We start from the raw sequence: 20,411 nt of genomic DNA, 5'->3' as shown, positions 1-20,411 counted from the left end.
ATGGGAGCATGAGGCACCTGAACTATAGCTCCCAGGAGGCACTGCAGCAGGATTTCAGAATCAAAATATTTGTTTTTAGCCAAAATATTTTATTTTTTGGCCTAAATATGTTGGGGGTTGATTTCCCCGCCCCCGATCTGCCTTTGCTGATCAGAGCAAGGCATTTTGCCCATAGACCTGCCATTACACATATCCCTATCAGAGTGGGTGCAATTAAAGGTGGGGGCTAGATCCAGCCAGGGTTAATCAAAGCCCCGATACAGGCCCCGAAGCATTGGCAGACACTTGGTTATCAACAGGAAATGAAAAACTGTCCCTTATGGATTACTACTCTCCCACTTCAGCAGAACCAGAATGTTTGGTCCTTTAAGTCATGAAAGCTTTCCCTGGTAAGAGGGAAAGCAAGGAATGTGTCTCCAAGGAATCAAACCAAAATTGTCAACTGATTTCATCTGGCCCTTGATGTTGGAATAAAGACATATGACTATCATGGGCACTTCCCTTTCCTTTCAGAGCTTCATGCCCAGCCAGGACAAGTTGTCTTCCGAGGAGTATGCCAAAGTGATGATCACCTTCACCGTCACATTCATCGCTGTCCTCCTGCTAAAGGTAACCTGCCATATCGCCTGGTGTCCCAGGAAGGTTGAGCAAAACTTTGCTGCCCCTTGAGACATGAGGAATTTGCTCCTCCTCTCCAGTCCTGCCATTAGAGGCACTTACCAAGCTCAACAGGAGCTGTGCATGTAAAGCGGAGCTTAGATACTGGAGACAAGTGTAGGAGAGAGGTCTGAGATTCAAATGATTCTGTTCCCTACCTCTGCAGTCTGCAAACATGAAACAAAATCTCTCTAAGGCTCCCTCTCTCCCCACTCTTTATAGATGACACTAGTGCATCAACCTCCAGGGGCGTCATGAGTTGGGAACAAAAGATGGAGGGGGGGTTGGCTGTTGTGTGCCAAAATAAATCAGATAAGAACACAGTGGGTGGGTCAGATTCTTGGCTGGTTAAAATCAACGTAGCTGCATTCATATCAGTGGAGTTTACTCCAGTTCACACCAACTACACTGCGGGGCTGGTGCTACCCTAAAATGTAATTAAAAGCCCACCAGCTCCTAAATCCCCCTTATCTTTTAGAAAATCCTTTTGCAGTGGAGTTTTCTATTCATCTCTTGATGGCTCAGAGAACAGGCTTTTCATTGACTAGTTTCAGACCACTTCAGAAAACCACAGACATCTCCAGATATTCCAGCAGATGCTACCTGAATGAAAATGCTATTTGTCAAGTGGAGATTTTTTTTTATTAAGATTCTTCCCAGGCAGCCAGACTGCCAATATGAAGCACAATGTCTTATCTGATTGCACTCCTGACATGACTTCATCATATCTTTTAATATTAGCAGAGCAGGGAGTGGGACCTGGGGGCAGTGTGGAAATCTGACTGGTAGGACTGGCATAGCACTAGGGGCCTTCCAGGAGAAGGCTTAGTGCCCCAGGCAAATAGAACTCCGCTTGAATTTACTACCTGTTTAGCTAGATGGGTATGTAACATATCATGGATTTTCACCACAAAGCTTTCCTCCTCGTGTGCTGGAGACAATAGACAGAAGGGTGTGTGAATGTGACTCAACTCCTCTGAGATGGAAAATGTGCCGGGGCAGTATAATGCCAGCGTGTGTGTGTGTTACACCAGTAAAATCCAGATTTCAATGGAGCGATGTCAATCTGCACCAGGTGAAGATCCGGCCCATAGTGGCATGAATAACTCTTACGTTGTGCAAGGCTAGGGCTGGTGCCCAGTGAGTAGCTGATTTCTTTGCTGGGGGATGTGATAGTAGCAACTGACTTCAACATGGTCACTTGCTCACCGAGGCATTGTGCACGAGAGGAGTCGAAACGCCCTGGGGTTGAACCTCAGCTGGCGCAAATCAAGATTAAGTGGAGTCAATAGAGTTACCCTGGTGCTAGTGAGAGGAGACTTGGGCCCTACGAGGGGGTAGTGTCACAAATAGATTTCAGTGATGTGTGCCGGAATGCTTTTTGTTTATGGCCACATGAAGGGGAATCCTGAAACTTTTGTCTGTTGTAATATGGGGTCACTGCATGTAAGAGGTTGAGAACGTCTAGCATCATCATCACCATGTGGCATGTAGGGGTACATTGTGCTAGGTGCTGTACAAACAAAGAACCAAAAGATAGTTCCTGGCCCAAAGAGTTTACAATTGTAGACAAGAGACAACAGATGGGTACAGAGGGGGGCGACGAGGACCTAAGAGATGGGCCTTTTATCGTATCCCTGTGAGGTTATCTCACTGCCTGACTGAGCTCACTGTTAGGAAGTTACTCCTGCTTCTCAGATTAAATTCACCTTTGACGGGGCTCTTGGTCGCCATGGCAATGACAGGTGAATCTCGGCTACTCCTGACTGACAGCAGAATGCAACTCTGCTCCCTGAAATTGACAAAGACCCATCACCTAGAGCTCCACAATCCGGATGCTGTGATAGTCCCTTCACTTTCCTCCAGTGCATAATGACACTGAGGGCTGGATGCAGAGGCAGCCGTAGCTATTCAAATAAGGGACAAGTTCCAAGCGATAGAGTTTTGATGAGGACCATGGTTACAAATGGAAACATGGTAGATCTAAAAACGCCATTTGGTCCATTTAGGCTCATCGGTTTCAATTCACTGTTTCCCGCCCCCAGGAGAGCATCTCAAGGCCCACTGGGCCAGCCCAGGATCTTTTTGCCTCAATTGCCTTGCCTAATGGCCCATTGCAAACATTTATTGTCCTTCCATTCCAACATCATCGGTCCTGTATATCTGGTGCCATCTGTTCGCCTTCTAACTTGACATTACTGCCCCATAGCTCTGTCCTCTACACTCGACTCCGAAACAGAGTACGGCGTGCAGGAAAGCAGGCTATTGGCGAGAGAAGAGGGGGTCAGGACTAGGGCCCTGCAAAATTCACAGTCCATTTGGATCAATTTCATAGCCAAAGGGTTTTAAAATTGGTCAATTTCACGTTTTCAGCTGTTTACCTCTAAAATTTCACAGCGTTATAACAGTGGGGGTCCCAACCCAAAAGGGACCCGGAAGTGGGTCTGATCTCCCCCTCTTTCCCCCCCACAGCTGCCATGCAAGGGAAGGACAAGTCCTGTCCCTCCTGAGCCCAGCAGGGATTTGCAGCTAGGAGCGGGGCGCTCCCAGCAGCAAGGGGGGGGATCAGATTTCATGGGGAAGGGCTTATTTCATGGTCTGTGACACATTTTTCACAGCCATAAAATTGGTAGGGCCCTAGTCATGACACATGAGGTTTAGTCCCCTGTCTGCCACTAACTTCCTGGGTGACCTGTAGCAAGTTGCTTAACCACTCTGTGCCTTGGGTTTCCCATGTGCAAAGTGAGCCAGACGGCCCAGTGGTGAGGGCACTAGCCTACAATGTAGAAGACGTGGGTGCAGTTCCCTGCTGTGTCGTAGATTTCCTGTGTGACGTTGAGTCGCGTAGGCTCTCTGTGCCTCAGTTACCCATCTGTGAAATGGAGCACGGGAGGCTAAATATATTAAATATGGGCAGTGCTTTGCCATCTATGGCAAAGTGCTAGATGTTATACTTATTTATCCCCTGGGGCAGGGAGAGGCGATCATTGGCAAGCGCTTTGAGATCCTCAGATGAAGAAAGCTTTAGAGATGCAAAGTGTTGTTGGTATTATTACAGTTATGACCTATTGTTCAAGTGACGCTATACAGGCTTTTCTGGAGATTACGGGCGTACGGGAGAGGAGGAAAACAGAGGGCTAGAATTGCAGAGCATATCCTTCCAGAGCTGTATATTTCCTCCCCAGCCACGTACACTAATAGTTACCCGGGTCTGATGAAGACTTAAATATGCTGTATCATAAAGGTAACTAACTTCCCCTCCACCACTCACAGGAAAAAGGGTGGAGGAGCTATCAGAAACTAATCTGCAGGCATGGTGGGGAATGGGAGGCAGGTGGGGATTTTGAACGTACTTTAACAATCAATTGTCAGTGTCATTTCTTATGACGATTAGTTCTTTATTAGCATGAGACCAGGCCTGGGCACTTCAACACCCCCTGAGCCTATTGCCAGATTGCCAGCAATGAGAATTACATGACATGCATTCACCCCAATTGCCATGCTCCTGGCACGCCTTCCCCTCAATTCAGTCCAATGCCATCTGGGCATGGTGGCCTAGGGCCATGTCCCATTACATCTGATGGCACCTTGGCAGCCCCAAACCGCCCCGGTGCTTGCTCTGTATTATTTCTCCCTACGGCTGCTGCCGTGCTGCTGGATGGGTCGAAGAGACTGGGTAACCAACCGGGACTGCCAGTCTGGTGCTAATTTCACTGCCTAGTGGAGCTACAAGTGGCAGTGAAGGAAATGAGCCGCAGAGCCATTTCTCTTTGGCATCCATGCTCTGTGCACCCAGGAGGTCTGCAAATCAGAGCAGGGGTCTATAAACACGATGCAGACAGCTATGCTTAGAATGCAGCCTGGGTTTTAAGACTAAATGCAGGTAACTCCCGGCAACTTTAGCAAGAGTCGGAGCTGAATGAAGTGCTGAAGTGACCGTGTCTGGGCCTTCTAAACATCCCGGTAAGATCATGAGCAATATTTGATACAGCCAGGGGGAGAGATACCAGAGAGCTTGGGTCACATCTCCTGTGGAATCCACCTGAAAAACCTCTGGTGTGTCTGGGTGAGAGAGGACATTTGCTTTGATTCTGAAACTCTAGGGGCCTAGACTGTAGAGATTTCACAGGTCCGGGGCCTGCTCTTGTCAGTGCTGTGCACCATCAGCACCCCAGCAAGGTGTTACAGTTTGTCCTACTGCAGATGAACTCAGTTGCCTGAAGGAAGAGTAAGGCCCATAATATGGGGCCATACATACAGCTAGAGTGGAATCTTGCCCTGAGATACACGCCCACAGCTCCTGCTGAAATCAGTGGGATCCGCCCTCTCCATGAGCACTTCCGGAAGGATTCTCAAGCAATTCTGACCTATCTGGTGGGCTCCTTTCCCGCTTCTTTGGGGTGGTCAGCATCCCTGGTGGTGCTAGAAGGGACTGCAATTGTTGCTGGTCCCTTTGTGGGGGGACATAAGGAGGGGGAAGCTCCCCCTCCTTTCTCCCTGTCATCCACCTACCCCATGGCCAAGCATAATCTGCTCCATAACCAGACGAGACGCCTTGCTTCTGTGCTGTGAGCATTATAGCTCCTTATCTCCAGGATAGATGGAGCGTGCCAGAAATGTTCTAAGCACCAGCCACCTGTGGCGCTGAAAGAAGAAGGCAGCCAATATTTTACCTTTCCTGCCTGGGTTCGTCTCCACAGTTTCACTCAGTCGGTTCGTCTACACAGCCCGCGGAATCATCTGGTTCGACAGTCTCGAGCTCACGCCTGGGCACTAAATGTAGCTGTGTAGATGGCGCGCCTTGGGCGCTGAAGCCTGGGGAGAGGGATGGACTCCAGCCTGAGCTGGCGCTTAAAGCGCTGTCTACGCAGATATTTTCAGCGCGGTAACATGAGCCCAAGTCTGTTGACCTTTCAACAAGGACAAGTGCAGAGTCCTGCACTTAGGACGGAAGAATCCCATGCACCGCTACAGGCTGGGGACCGAGTGGCTAGGCAGCAGTTCTGCAGAAAAGGACCTAGGGGTTACAGTGAACGAGAAGCTGGATATGAGTCAACAGTGTGCCCTTGTAGCCAAGAAGGCTAACAGCATATTGGGCTGTATAAGTAGGGGCATTGCCAACAGATCGAGGGATGTGATCATTCCCCTCTATTCGACATTGGTGAGGCCTCATCTGGAGTACGGTGTCCAGTTTTGGGCCCCACACTACAAGAAGGATGTGGAAAAATTGGAAAGAGTCCAGCGGAGGGCAACAAAAATGATTAGGGGGCTGGAGCACATGGCTTATGAGGAGAGGCTGAGGGAACTGGGATTGTTTAGTATCCAGAAGAGAAGAATGAGGGGGGATTTGATAGCTGCTTTCAACTACCTGAAAGGGGGTTCCAAAGAGGATGGATCTAGACTGTTCTCAGTGATACCTGATGACAGAACAAGGAGCAATGGTCTCAAGTTGCAGTGGGGGAGGTTTAGGTTGGATATTAGGAAAAACTTTTTCACTAGGAGGGTGGTGAAGCACTGGGATGGGTTCCCTAGGGAGGTGGTGGAATATCCGTCCTTAGAGGTTTTTAAGGCCCGGCTTGACAAAGCCCTGGCTGGGATGATTTAGTTGGTGTTGGTCCTACTTTGAGCAGGGGGTTGGACTAGATGACCTCCTGAGGTCCCTTCCAATCCTGATTTTCTAGGATTCTATGATTCCGTGGGCTGTGTAGACGTATCGAATGAGACCCTAGTGTGGAGGCTCTGAGTGACACTCTTAGCAACCCCCCCAGGGCTGTGCCCTGCAAGCCTTTTCCTTGCAAATAAATGTGCACAGATACATGTGCTCGTGCTTCTCTCTTCCTCAGTGGCTAGAGTGACCAGATCCCGAATTTGCTGGGATTGTTCCTGTTTGCTGGGCCAGTCCTGTTGTCCTGGCTGGGCAATGAGGGGTTTGATCCAAATGTCACAGACCTGGCCGGTCCCATCTCCTCACTCAGCTCCCTCCACTCTCCCATCTCCCTACACCACTCCATCAGCTAGTGATAAGTGCTCAGCCTTATCCTAGCCCGGCATGTGCCTCCCTTGCCTCTCGTGACTGCCCGTCTGTCACAAGGCACCACTCCTGGCTCGCTCGCCTCCTGGCGCCCAGGTCGGGGACTGCAGCTCTCGCTCTGTCAAGTGCTCCCTTGCTGGTCACTTGGCCCTCTGGTCAGGTCGCCCTTTCCAGGGTTATTGAGTCCAATTGTCTGAATGGCCTCTCCAGCTGGTGTTCAGCTCCAGCTCAGGCCTTTATGCCACTAAGCCAGGGGCTCCAGCCCGGGGACCCTATGACCTGCAATCCAGGTCCTCAGTCCCCATCTTTTCCTGAGCTCCTGCCTACCTTTTAGCCTTCTCTATGTTTTCTTGCCTGCTTCTGGGTTTGCCATGGGAGCCTACCCTATTCCCATGGTGCCGTCACTCCCTCCTTGCCTAGTGTCAGACCCTTGATTCCAGGGCAGGATCCCGGTGCTCCCTCTCCCCCCGGGCTTGCTCTGGGTGACCTCCCTCCTCCCGGAGAGTAGCTGCAGACTCCTGTCTTTGCAGGCCTCTTTCTCCTTTCAGTGTCCTGGCTTTATCTTGTACCCCAGCCCTTCCCCTGCTGGCCTTCACTCTCAATTAACACTGGCCCTCCCTCTCACAGGTGATGCCAAGTAACCTAACTGGCCTCTCAGGCCCTCGTTAACCCTGTCAGGGCTGGGGGGGGGGCACACCCCATCACACCATCCAGTTCATCCTCCTCCCACCCAGCGCTCTCATCCTCCTGAGTCCCACAGCTCCTAGGACAAGCTCCCCGAACCCCCAATCGAACTGCCCAACAGCCACCAGCACCCTCCAGTTGGATCCTCACCCACAATGCAAAGGAGCTTTTAGACTGGGATTTCATAAGGTACCTAAGAGAATTTGGATGGCAGATATGTGCCTAACTCCCTTTGGCCTGGCCTGAATGGCTTATATTCAGTCATCCTGCTGTTAGGCTGAAAGATGATTTTAACTGAGTTTCTACCCAGCAATAAAACTGCCCTCCCCAAGGACATAGCGGCAGGCCTCGAATTTTGCTTCCTTCTTTATTTGCAAACCGATATTCCCCTGAGTGATCCTAAGAACGGATGACCCCGAATTCAGAGCCTAACCTGGGCGTACTTGGCATTTTTCAGACACAGTCAGCTTTTTTAGGGGAAGACTCCGCTGTCACTGAAACTGGCTGAAATTCGGGCAAATTCCATCATCACCTTCAGTGCAGATATCCCAGCTGGGGCTGATATCATGGATTGCAGGCTCTGTCCAATAGGCCAAGATTTGCAATGGAATCTAAGAGATTTAGACGCCCAGGTCCCTCCGAATTTCAATGGAGTCTCTCTCTCACCCTCTCTATTTCAGAGTATTATATTGCGACCCACTACCATGGCACATTCCATGTAAAATCAATAGCAATGTTCTTAGTGGAATTTGTGGTCCTGCTTTGAGCAGGGGGTTGGACTAGATGACCTCCTGAGGTCCCTTCCAACCCTGAGATTCCATGATTCTATCTGGCACTTTTCCCTTTTTGGGGTAAAAAATTCTGCTTGGGGTGGGATCTGTGTGTGTGTGTGTGTGTGTGGCTGGTTGATTTGTTTCAGGGTAATTGTTTCGGTTGGTTGGTTGGGCGGGTGTATCGGGTTGAAAGGGTGTCAGCGGTGGGGTTTATGAGCAGGAGGCAGGGACAGGGTAGTGAAGTGCCATTGTTACAGCACAAAGGCCTTTCCAAGAACAGGGTTTTGCAGCGTTTCCTAAAGATGCTCAGGCTCTGGATTCGCCTGATCTCCTTTGGAAGTTTGTACCACAGCTGGATCCCCTTGACTGAGAATGTTTGGTCTCAGCTCCCACAGGCTTTGGCCTCAGCTTTGTGATCTGTGTTGTCCCAGAAAAGAGCATTTATCTCAGTGGTTTATGATTTGGGCATCTAACTCCCTTAGGCTCATTTGAAAATCCCATCCTTAGGCTTTTGCTGACGCTCTGTTTGGGGTTTATTTCAAAGCACATTCCAAAGTGCATTTTAAAGCACACGCCAATAAAAATAAGAGATGCATGATTTTGCCTCGCTGCTCATAGTAAAGCAAATGTTTATTTAATATGTTACGTTGTCTTGGGCCGCAGTCTGTCAATTGATCCATTTTCCTAGAAAAACTCTATTTATTTCATCTTGTAAAACTCTCCAAGGCTATTTTACCTGAAAAGTGGAACTAATGAAAGTATAATAAATTGAATGGGCAAAACTTTCAGGTCCATTCCTGTTGGAAAGTATCCTTCATGTTTCTCCCAGAGGGCTGTGAGGCAAAGGTTATGGCCCACGGTGCTTTTTCTGGGCAACTGCCCCACTCGGGAAAGAAAAAAAAATCAAAGCAAAATACATTGACCTTCCACCCAATTTTGGGCTCAGTTTTGCTGGCCAATCTTGTCCTTGATCCATCAAAGCCTGAAAGCACTTCCTTAACTTTAACCACATCACCTTGCAGAATCAAGACCTGTGTGGCAGGGGCACCAGAATAGGGGGTTCCAGGGGAAAATGGTCCCATCATTTTTCACCAGCTGTAAGGGCGAGCGACAGGGGAGGGGGCAGAGAGGAGTGAGTGGAGGGTGGGGTCTTGGGGGGAAGAGGTGGGGTGGGGGCAGGGCCTGAAGGGAAGGAATGGTTCGAGGGCGGGGCTCTAGGACAAGAAGCGGCGCGAGGGCGGGACCTCGGGGGGAATGGGCAGTGTGAGGGTGGGGGCTCGGGGATAAGGGATGACGCAGGGGGCTCAGGGAGAAGGGGCGGTGTGGGGGTGGGGCCTCAGGGGAAGGGGCAGTGCAGGGGGCGCGACCATGGTTCAGGCACCGGTGGCCCCCCACACTTTTAGGGAGCTTCCGGCACTCCTTGGGCCACTCAGAGGTGGGCATTCAACAGGGCAGAGCTTCCATGTCCCAGGTGAAGGACCCATGGTGAGACAGCTGCGTCAGGGCCCCAGAGAGTGTGGTGGACAGTACTTTAGGGCCTCCAATTCACAGGAATGGCAGCAGTACAATGGCAGATCTAGGGCAGTATAGCAGTGACTGATTGTGGTCAGGAATGAAAAAGCAGTAACGCAATGACAGAGCCCTTTTCCCCTTTGATTTTCAGGCCTACATGTTCAAATGCGTCTTGAGATGCTACAAGTACATTAAAGCCAGCAAGAGCGAGGAGGTGAAAGTCCTGCCAGAGTTTGCTGAGAAGGTGAGAAGTCCCGAACGCCAGCTCCTGGTGTCCATCACAAAAAGGGCAGGGTGTGGATGGAAATGGGGCACACCAGCCCAGATTACTTCATGCAGAATTGAAGCTTCCATTAACCTCCATTAGAAGTCTGATGCACCCCCACATTACTCCAGTTTTAATGTGGTGTAAAACGATTTAAGTCAGTGGAGTTACTCCGGGGTGCATGAAAAACTGGAGTAATGTAGTGCTGAATCAAGGCTTCTCTATTGCAGGAGATAGAATAATAGAATCATAGAAGATCAGGGTTGGAAGAGACCTCAGGAGGTCATCTAGTCCAACCCCCTGCTCAAAGCAGGACCAACCCCAACTAAATCATCCGAGCCAGGGCTTTGTCAATCCGGGCCTTAAAAACTTCTAAGGAAGGAGATTCCACCACCTCCCTAGGTAACCCTTCCAGTGCTTCACCACCCTCCTAGTGAAATAGTGTTTCCTAATATCCAACCTAGACCTTCCCCACTGCAACTTGAGACCTTTGCTCCTTGTTCTGTCATCTGCCACCACTGAGAACAGCCGAGCTCCATCCTCTTTGGAACCCCCCTTCAGGTAGTTGAAAGCGGCTATCAAATCCCCCCTCACTCTTCTCTTCTGCAGACTAAACAGAAGACTGTAATCCCCAGGTCCTTTTCTGCAGAACTGCTGCCTAGCCACTCGGTCCCTAGTCTGTAGCAGTGCATGGGATTCTTCCTTCCTAAGTGCCAGACTCTGTACTTGTTCTTGTTGAACCTCATCAGAGTTCTTGAATAATACTTAGGGTCTGTCTACACTACCCGCCGGATCGGCAAGCAGCGATCAATCCAGCGGGGGTCGATTTATCGTGTTAAGTCTAGACGCGATAAATCGACCCCCGAGCACTCTCCCGTCGACTCCTGTACTCCACTGCCGCGAGAGGCACAGGCGGAGTCGGCAGGGGAGCGGCAGCAGTCGACTCACTGCTGTGAAAACACCTCGGTGAGTAGGTCTAAGTACGTCGACTTCAGCTACGTTATTCACGTAATATCCAGTTATTCACGTAGCTGAAGTTGCATAACTTAGATCGATTCCCGCCCCAGTGTAGGCCAGGCCTTGGATACTTGAATGTGAACCAATGCAGAGCTGTCTTGCTGAATATCCGGGTAGCCTGAATCAGTTGTTCTAAGGCCTTGCCCTAGAAAAGCACTTAAGCAAGTGCTGAACTTTGAGAATCTAAGCAGTCTCGCTGAAGTCCATAGGACTATGCACATGCTTTAACTCAAAGGTAAGTTCTTTGCTGGATTGGCATCTAAGCGAGCTGCAATACATCCCCATTCATTTCAATGGGGTGTTAATGCCGAAGCCCAACTGGAATACTTTCAACTATTTCACTGCTGACCATTTTAGCAGAAACTGCTCTGGGATTGTGTGTGTAGCTCCTGAAAGGCCATTCCAAAAAACATAAGGACACGCCATCAAAACAGATTGATAATCAAGATCGTTGAAAAGCCCCCCACAACCCCCCCCCCCAAAAAAAAACAGTTGTGAAAAATTGAGTTGAAACGTTTTTTGTTGTTTTTGTGTCTCAAATTGGAAATTTCAACCAATTCTAATAACTGTCCAGCCGGGAGAGCGGAGCCCAAACGTGGGTCTGACTCTTGTGGCTGGACTACACAAGAGGCTTATGAATTTGCTACCGTTGTTGCACTAACAGAGCCGGGTCATCTAGCTCAGGCTGTAGCGTTTTCTGTCTTTTGATTCAGAGGTGCTAGGTTCAGTCGTTACCTTCATTTTCCAGTCCTCTGTCCTTCATAAGCCATGGCGCTCCCTCCCCACTCCTTTGCCCTGGGGAAAGAAACACACATGAGGTCAAATCCAACTGAAACAGTTTCCTGTTTCCAGAGCAAGGCCGGGGCTCTAACGATTTCTTCCTTCCAGGTCATGCTGCCGTCATATGAGGAAGCTGTAGAACTGCCCTCCAAGGAGTCACCACCACCATACGCAGGAGTTTAAGCCCCAGCCACTGAGATGGGACGACGTCTCTGCTGCTGTGAATGCCTCTTAGCTTCTGTGCCTCAACTGGCCGATGCTCACCCTCACTGAATAATGCCTCTGTTCCGGGGAGAGCGTGCTTCGATTGCACCAGCCTCCCTCTGGTTCAATGGACTTGGAGCTCATACCGATCTCAGTTTCTGCTGTGAAAATAGAAGTGGCGGGTCTGATTCTCCTCTCATGCTGGTTTCATCCCAGCACAGCTTGGTTTGCTTCCAAGGAGCTACTGCCGATTGACACCTCTCTAGCTGAGAGAAGAATCGGACCCGCAGAGTAGGAAATAGAACCCAAAAAAGCTTTTTGCTGAGAGAGCCCAATTCTGAAATATGCTCGGTTACCCAGCAGCTTTTAATGAAGTCCTAAGGGGAAAGGATCGGCAAAAGGCAGATGATTCCACGTGACCAGCAGTGCGGTGCTCAGCCTGCCTGCCTATCCTACTGAGTAGGAGTGTGTGATCTGGCTGTCAGAAGTGCTGGGATCCTCACCATATTGACCTGCCATTTTGCACCTCCTAGTCTTTGTGGTTTTGCTTTTTGTGTGTGATTTGCAAAATGAGTTTCAATAAAAAGCTAATGGCTTCAATCCCTGGCTTCTGTAGAGCGCTATCCTTGCAGTCGGAGGAATATAGCAAATGAGCAGCTCTCCTCTTAAAAGCAACTCCGTTAAAAATGCCATTGTGGGGATTTAGGTTTATTTTAACTCACTGACTCCAGATCAGATGGGCATCATTTGCAAGTAAAAAGACTCTAATTGCCAGCCCTGCAAACTCCTATACAATCTGAGAGTCTAGCTGGATTCTTTCCTTCCTGCCCATCATTTCCAGAGATAAAGATCCGGCCAGCCAAATTGTGCTTTTTGATACACTTTAGCAATCAATTAAAGTTGCAGATGGGGAAAATGATCGGAATGTATTACCCAGTGCTGTTGATGATGCACTAAAGGGAAATAGACTCTTGCTTGTACTCCCAGAGCAGTGTTAGCTCTGCAGAGCTAAGGGGAGTAAAAATCAGTTACAATTTGATTTTCCCCCCTCAAGTCAGCAAAATATAGAGAGAAGATTCCCCAAGTAATAAGAGTCCATTTATAGCTAATCACGTTTGCAAGTAGGACCACAAGCAAGTAATAAAGGAATAAAGTAGCTAGACCTGGGTGAACTTTTTCAGACGTATAGTTTCTTTCTCTGACAAATGGCGTTTTGGTCGACCCAACACTATTTGCAAATTTGACACAAATCGTTTTGGCCATTCCCGAATCAGGCAGAGGAGGAGGAGGAAGTGGGCGTGCTGCTGCTTTCTCCCCCTCCCGTCCCCCATACCGTCTTTAGTCTGGGGGTTAGGGAGACCCAGGCTGGAATCCCCAATCCAAACACAAAATGGATTTCTTCAACTCACCGGACAGTCTAGATTGCTTTTCCCCAGCTGTGCGAGTGACACTACAAACCGTGCTCATCTCATCTGTGCATTTCCATGGGGAACGTAGAGTAAAAAAATTCCCAACCGGCTCTGCAGCTGTGTGAGTCATTTCAACTTCGCTTCCCTTCCCAGCTTTTGTCTTTCTTAGCTATTGAGATTTCAAGCTCTTTGTGGCAGGGACAGTCTCTTGCTATGTGTTTGTACAGCATCTAGCCCGAGGGAGCGCCGATCTTCGTTGGGAACTCTAGGCGATATTTTAATACTATTACGAATAACATCATCAAGGCATCAGCTACAGACAGTGGGGTTGCCCATATGTTGCTAAGGGCCCAGTTTGTCCCACAGAGCTCATTGCTGGTGAGGATGCATGAGATGGACAAACCCAGCTTGACTCAAACATCCCAGGAGAACTTTGCAGGGTGGGATTTTCAAAGCACCTTAGGAGAGCAAATCTCATTGAATTTAAATGAAAAAAACCCAAATTTATGAGTCAAATTCAACCAGCTGCATACGTGTCTGAAAGCAGAATTTAGTCCTAGAACTCAGCAGAGAGGAGGTTCTGGCTCTCCTAGCAATCTGCAGGTGGATTGCTGCTTGTTCATGCCCTCCCCTGTAAACTAGATGCCAGTGTGGCTGAAAGCGTTCCTTCAGCAGATGTCTATTTGAACTGGCAGTGAATGAATGATTGGCATGAGGCATATGCCGTCTTCTGTATCAGGGATTTGGCCTGGTCTCCTGGATAGAAAAGGCTTGCTAATGAATCAGTCTGCAACTACCAAAGACAAACAGGAAAGAGCTCAGAGGAAAGCAACAAACATGATATAATGCTTCAAAATATTAGACTTAATATTCAGGGCAAGGTGGGAGAACAGAGCAGGTTCAGGCTAGCTGATAGAGCCTTATACCAGTGGTTCTCAACCAGGGGTACGTGTACCCCTGGGGATACACAGCTCTTACAGGGGGTCCATTAGCTCATCTAGAGATTTGCCTAGTTTACAACAGGCTACATAAAAAGTCAGTACAAACTAAAATTTCATACAGACAATGACTTGTTTGTACTGCTCTATAAACTATACCCTAAAATGGAAGTACAGTATTTATAAAAACAATGAGGAGTCCGGTGGCACCTTAAAGACTAACAGATTTATTTGGGCATAAGCTTTCGTGGGTAAAAAACCCTCTTCTTCAGATGCATGACTCCTCATCGTTTTTGTGGATACAGACTAACACGGCTACCCCTCTGATACTTGATAGAATATTTATATTCCAATTGATGTATTTGATAATTATATGATCAAATGGAGAAAGGCAGCAGTTTTTCAGTTATAGTGTGCTGGGACACTTTTGTATTTTTAGGTCTCATTTTGTAAGCAAGTCGTTTTTAAGTAAGGTGAAACTTGGAGGTACTCAAGACAAATCAGACTCCTGAAAGGGGTACAGTAGGCTGGAGAGATTGAGAGCTGCTGCTCTATACAAATACAGGGAAAGAGATTTATACCCATCATACCTAGGCTGGGAGATGGGTCTTTGTCCTGCTGGAGGAGGGGCTAGTCTGCAGAAAAGGCGATGGACAGCTGTGCATTGGGAGAGCAGATCCTTTAGCTCAAGCACTATTATGAGTGTGTATTATGTGTATTACAGTAGCCACTAGCAGTCCCAGGACCTCGATGTGCTTTGCAAACACAGCCCAAAAAGACAGTCCTTGCCCCAAAGAGCGTACGTCAGTGCAAACGGTCTAGTACTTAAACCCCATGGATGACTCCAGTAGGTTTGGTTTGCACTATTATTGGCTGTAGACAGCAAAACTAAACTGTCTTCCCATCTATCAGAGGGTTAAAAAATTAACCAGGTCTGCTAGGGAGTGCACTATATGATGGACTTTCTGGGCCTCAGGGGGATAACAACACTTTGTCCCTTTGCTGAAGTGGCTGCAGGTCAACACCACTGTTGAGTAAAATATCCAGCAGTGCCCAAGGGCCAGAGTGTCAAAGTGCTTTAGGCTCCTAACGCTGCAGCTCGGCACCTACTGCAATTGGAAAAAGCGCCTGAGTGGTGATGGAAAGGGGAGTTAGGCACCTAAGCTGCGTAAGGGCTTTTGACAATCCTACTAGATGCCTATCTACATGTGCAGGTGCCTAAATCCCTTTGACAATCTGGCCATAAGTGGCTTAGGCATCTAAGTCACTTAAGGGCTTTTGACAACATTACCCAGAGTGCTCTGTGCACCTCGCCTGGAGACCCATAACTACGGTAACGACATGACCCGTTGCTAGGCCATGCCCCCAGTGGAGGTTGTCACCGTTCCATGAAGCTTCTGGATGTCCCTTTCATTTCTTGCTGGGGAACTGCCTGCTCGTCGGCTGTCACATAATTGATCCTGTAATAAACATCCCGCTATCGTCTACAGCACATGGGCTGCGTCCTGAAGTCCATGCTCATATTTTACTCTGGCCTTGCACAGGCACAAACTCCCATTGGCTACAACTGGAGCTCTGCCAAAGGAAAAGTGGAGCACAGCTAGTAAGTTTTGGTCCTCTATGTTTTCACCAGTGCAATACTTATGAGGAAGGATGGGTGTATGGTTAAGCCCCTGGCCTGGGCCAGAAGCTGGAAACTGGAGTATAAGTCCCAGTTCTAGTATAGACTGGGTGAAACGATCTCCCTATGCATCATTCCAATCTGTCCAATGGAGCTAATAATACTTCTTTGGTCTGTTCAGATTATAAGTGCTTTAGGGCAGGGATTGTCTCCTACCATATGCTTGTACAGCTCCTAGCACAATGGCACCCTGGTCTGAGGTCAGGAATCTAGTGGTTAAAGTAAAACAAATAATAGAATTCCCCATCTAAATGTATGTTCCCCTCCATGCCAGCTGATCTTACCCCTTTTTGCGATTAGCGGGTCCTCTCGCACTCACACCCTGTGGCTAAAGCCGGCAAGAAATATCAGGTTTCCTGGTTCAATCATTTGTTTTTCCTGCAATTAAAGACAAACCAGCACAATAACAGCAAAGCTGGTGGCCACTCCCATGCCAGGAAGGTAAAGAATCACCAGGAAGGTAAACAGTCCCCCAGTCTGGAGCCACCATCAGGGCAGCTGAGAAATAAGACACTATTCTGTAGCAGCCGGGACTCAAGGGGTCTTTGTTCAATGGACTGACACGGGGACAGGGATGGGACAGGCTCAAAGCACGGCGACTCAGTGAATACTTTGGGAAATGGGCCCTGGTTGGGACTTCGGACTAGCTATACGGAGGCTATTAGGAGTTGAAGGTCTTACAGTCTATCTAATACGTCAAGCTAATCTCTAAGTGTAACTTGGCGCATATGCTAAGGACCTTCCTTCCCCCTTGTGGGCCCCAGGCATGTGGCAATCTTTGTGCCTTAACTGTGCGATGTGCCTTCCTAACATGCTGAGCCAGTGTGGGGCGAGTAGTCATTTACCGCTGATATAGGCCACTGGGGAGGAGCTGTGACCCACAGTGGTGTCTCTGAAGCACAATGCCTCCCAGGACTACTCTGAGGGTGATGCAGCTTATACGCTGTCCCGGGCTCCGGGCTGCACCTAAAGGCGCAATCTAGCCCTAAAGCGACAAAGCCCTGGCTGGGATGATTTAGTTGGGAATTGGTCCTGCTTTGAGCAGGGGGTTGGACTAGATGACCTCCTGAGGTCCCTTCCAACCTTGATATTCTATGATTCTATGACCACCCATCATCATATCCCGCCCGGCACCAAGTACAGGGTTAGACGATGCACCACAGCAGTCCGAGTGTGGAGCATCTTCGCCACGGGATGTTTTTCTAAGAGATGTGCCCTGCTTGGAATTATTCTGGGGCAGGGATTCTGTGCTATTCAGGGGGTCAGACCAGATCATCACGATGGTCCCTTCTGGCCTTGGAATCTATTAATCCTCATCCCACAGGAGCATGTTCCCAGGGGTCCAAAATTTAAATGGTGCAATCTCCTACCTTAAATTAAATCGCCACTAATTGTGCTCTCGACTATTCACTTACTGAAAGAGGGTTAAGAGTTCCTAAATCTCTTGGCTTAATTATCTGCCACAATAAAGCAATTCAAATCTGCTGGCCATATCACACACGCAGAGATGGAGCTTGTTGCATAGCCTAAGAGGAGTGAAATGTTCAGGCCCAGACCAGAGCACCTGACTTTATAAATGGACCTGATGTTTGGTGGGTTTTAGGAAGCCAGACGGTGGCTCTGCTTTGAATAGTAATTTATATCCTGAACTGAAAATAGTCCCTCATGAGAGCCTGCCTCAAAAGAGCCATGAAATCTGATAAAATGCATAGATTTCTTGTGCATTTCCAGTCAGGGCAGAGGCTGGGTGCTAGACAGGAAATGATTTTGGGTTTTGTGAAATGTTAGATGATTTGGCCAACACAAACTAAATGTGAGCTGCCGTCAGGCTGTTAATGAGTCACACTATGGTGCCCTCAGTGCTGTATTTGAGTCTGATAAAAGGGTCTTTTTAACGTGCTACTGTTGTTGTTATTTGCTACTGATCTATTTCTGAACTCACTGCCTTCAACAGGCAGCGAGAATGCAGCTCACAGAGAAAAGCACATAGCTCTTAACCTGGTACCTTCACACATTTTGCTTCCGAAAGAAAAGAAGAACGCACGGCAGTTCTCCAGTGCAGAGGGTGGTTTAGCTGATGGGACACTGAGATTCTTTTGTTAAACAAAGGAAAATCAATCAATTTCATAAGCAGGCTAGACTGCAGCTTGGGAGATCTAAGTTCAGTCAGTGCCTGATGCTCCCACAGTCTCTCTGTATGACTTGCAGCAAATCATTTAATCGCCCTGGGTCTCAGTTCTCCACCTGCAAAATGGGGATTTTTGTAAAGAGACGGCTCAGTTCAACAAAAGCAACACTTTGCTCACGGGACTGCAGGCTGGGAACCTGCTGCTTTATCACAATGGAGTCTGTGTCTCAGGGGGAACTCCCACTTCCAAAACGGGAAAGAAGAAAGGGGTGGAGCTTGGCTCCGTACCATAGGACTGTATGTACAATAACCTCTTTGGAGGAGGGGCTTTCTCTTATATAAAGAAAGAGAGATGGGAGAGATGAAGCCTGGGTGAAATGAAGTATCATTATCCCTCCCTAGCCAACAGGAGATGCTGATGACAGGGGTGCGTGAGAAGCCCTGCCCCTCACATAGAGTTCAGCGCCAAAATCCAGGCTGCAGGCAGGCACCTATCTTTGCATGAGACCTGCAAACGGGAACCCCACTCTTAGAGTCAGGTGGCTTAGACAGCTAAGTCTTGCCAAACGGAGCTAGGCACCTGCCCAGCTTCACACACAGTCATGAGAAGGCATCAGAGGCCTCCCTGGTAATTTTTAGCCCTGGGGTCAGGGCACCCACCTGGGGTAAGGGGGGACCCCCCCAGTTCTAACCCCCTGTCTGTTTGAGAGGGCGGTAGGATTTGAACAAAGCTCTACTCTCTCTGGCGAGCGTGCTAAGCCCTGAGCTATGAGTGATTCCGACCCAGCTCTCTCTGGTTGAAGCTGTTACACTTTAATTGAATGGTAATTAGGCCAGAGAAAAAGTGAGAGACGCTCTATGGTCCAGTGGCACTCTCTTGAGAAGTGGCAGATCTCCACTGAAATCCTTTCTTCCCCTCAGGAAGCGGGGTGACTTGCATACGTGGTGGAGTAAGGGGTGCTTGGGGTGCTGCCTCACCCCCTGGCTTGAAGTGGATTCTGTTATAAACAGGGTTTACAGTTTGGTTCAATGGCTCTCAGCACCCCCAGTTCCAATGGTTCCAACACCCCTGGACTGACTTGAACTTGGCGGGGGGGTCTTTCATAGCTTGCATGGGTACCCCAACCACTGGGCTAAAGGTTGTAAGGCAAGCTACTGCATCCTCCCCTGCTGCTCATCTTTGTGTGGAGATAGGCATCCTCTGAGCACGCCTACCGGATCGGGCCCGGCACAGGAGAGGGGGGCTCCTCTACCCATCTTCCCTTGATGGCTGGATCACTCTGCGGCTGGGGTGAGAGACAGACCTCCAGGCGCCTAGAGGGAGGCACCAGTGCGCATGCCCAGGGGCAGAAACAGGGAATTTTTACCCTGAAAATTGAGGCACCAAGTGAGTTGAGGCACCTACACGGTTTGGCAGCAGCTGAGCTGGAGTTTTGCAGATCACAGAGGTGTCTAAAATGGCTTTGGGCATTGCAGTGTCTTTGGGACTCTAGCGCTGAGTCTGGCAAGGCCACGAGTGACTCCGAGGTGCTGTGCACCCTCAGTTCCCAACAAGGGGTTCAGCACCTTACAGGATCAGGCTCCTAAACCTTTATCCTGGTCATATTAGGCTACCCCCACGTGCACGGAGGGCCCAAACAATGGTGGAAGAGCTGTCGTTCATCTGTAACAGACCGGGAGGAGAGGGGAAAACACGGGGCTTGTAAATGTCACGGAGCACTGGCCTGCCAGGGCTTGAGGGATAGGATGCATGGCCAGTGGATTGAGAACTGCTTCACAATAGAACTGACATAACCATGGTAATAATAGTAATAGTAATAATAATACTAAATAAAACAGGAAATCAAGCATTTTTTAAAACCCCAAGCAATAGCGTCTGCTCTGTGAGAAGGACTGAGTTGTCATAAACCCATCTGTTCACCTGGGCTTTGAAGAAGGCTGATGGTGGGTTTCCCAGATGATGAAAGGGTGGCATTTCTGGCTTCTGATTCCTGCTGACATCATGAGCTAATGCTGCTGGGGTTTTAGTGTGATATTAATGATGTGTCAGGGCACTTAGAGCCTTTGTTATTAGTTACACCTAAATCAATACAAATAAGGGTTCTACCTTCACCCTGCAGCCAGCCCCAGTAGTTAGGGGGACCATATTTCCCTCTGCTGAATACGTGCAACCGGGTAAAATTACTCGATACAAGTTCAATGACAATCAATCTGAACTATGCCGTACAAACATTCAAATTAACGTCAAGTTGACTGTGCCCCTGTTAAAAAGAAAGACTGCGTAGTTGGATTATTTTTATTTCCCTTCTTATCTTTAAGGCTTTAGAGTTCA

General features: G+C 48.8%; 1 protein-coding gene across 1 annotated transcript in view; it reads left to right on the top strand.

Moving 5' to 3' along the window:
• The window catches only part of LAPTM5 (lysosomal protein transmembrane 5), a 34,825-nt gene extending 22,302 nt beyond the window's left edge, over positions 1 to 12,523 (top strand). The window contains exons 6-8 of the mRNA XM_065421614.1: positions 514 to 609; positions 9,809 to 9,901; positions 11,828 to 12,523. Of these exons, the coding sequence (XP_065277686.1) occupies positions 514 to 609; positions 9,809 to 9,901; positions 11,828 to 11,902 (264 nt within the window). The 3' untranslated portion in view covers positions 11,903 to 12,523. The remainder of the gene's footprint in view (positions 1 to 513; positions 610 to 9,808; positions 9,902 to 11,827) is intronic.
• The last annotated feature ends 7,888 nt before the right edge of the window (positions 12,524 to 20,411 follow it).

Source organism: Emys orbicularis, chromosome 23, assembly GCF_028017835.1.
Source record: "Emys orbicularis isolate rEmyOrb1 chromosome 23, rEmyOrb1.hap1, whole genome shotgun sequence".
In the NCBI taxonomy this organism is placed as follows: Eukaryota; Metazoa; Chordata; order Testudines; family Emydidae; genus Emys; species Emys orbicularis.
Note: the sequence above shows the minus strand (reverse complement) of the source record. Positions and strands in the feature narration are given on the sequence as shown.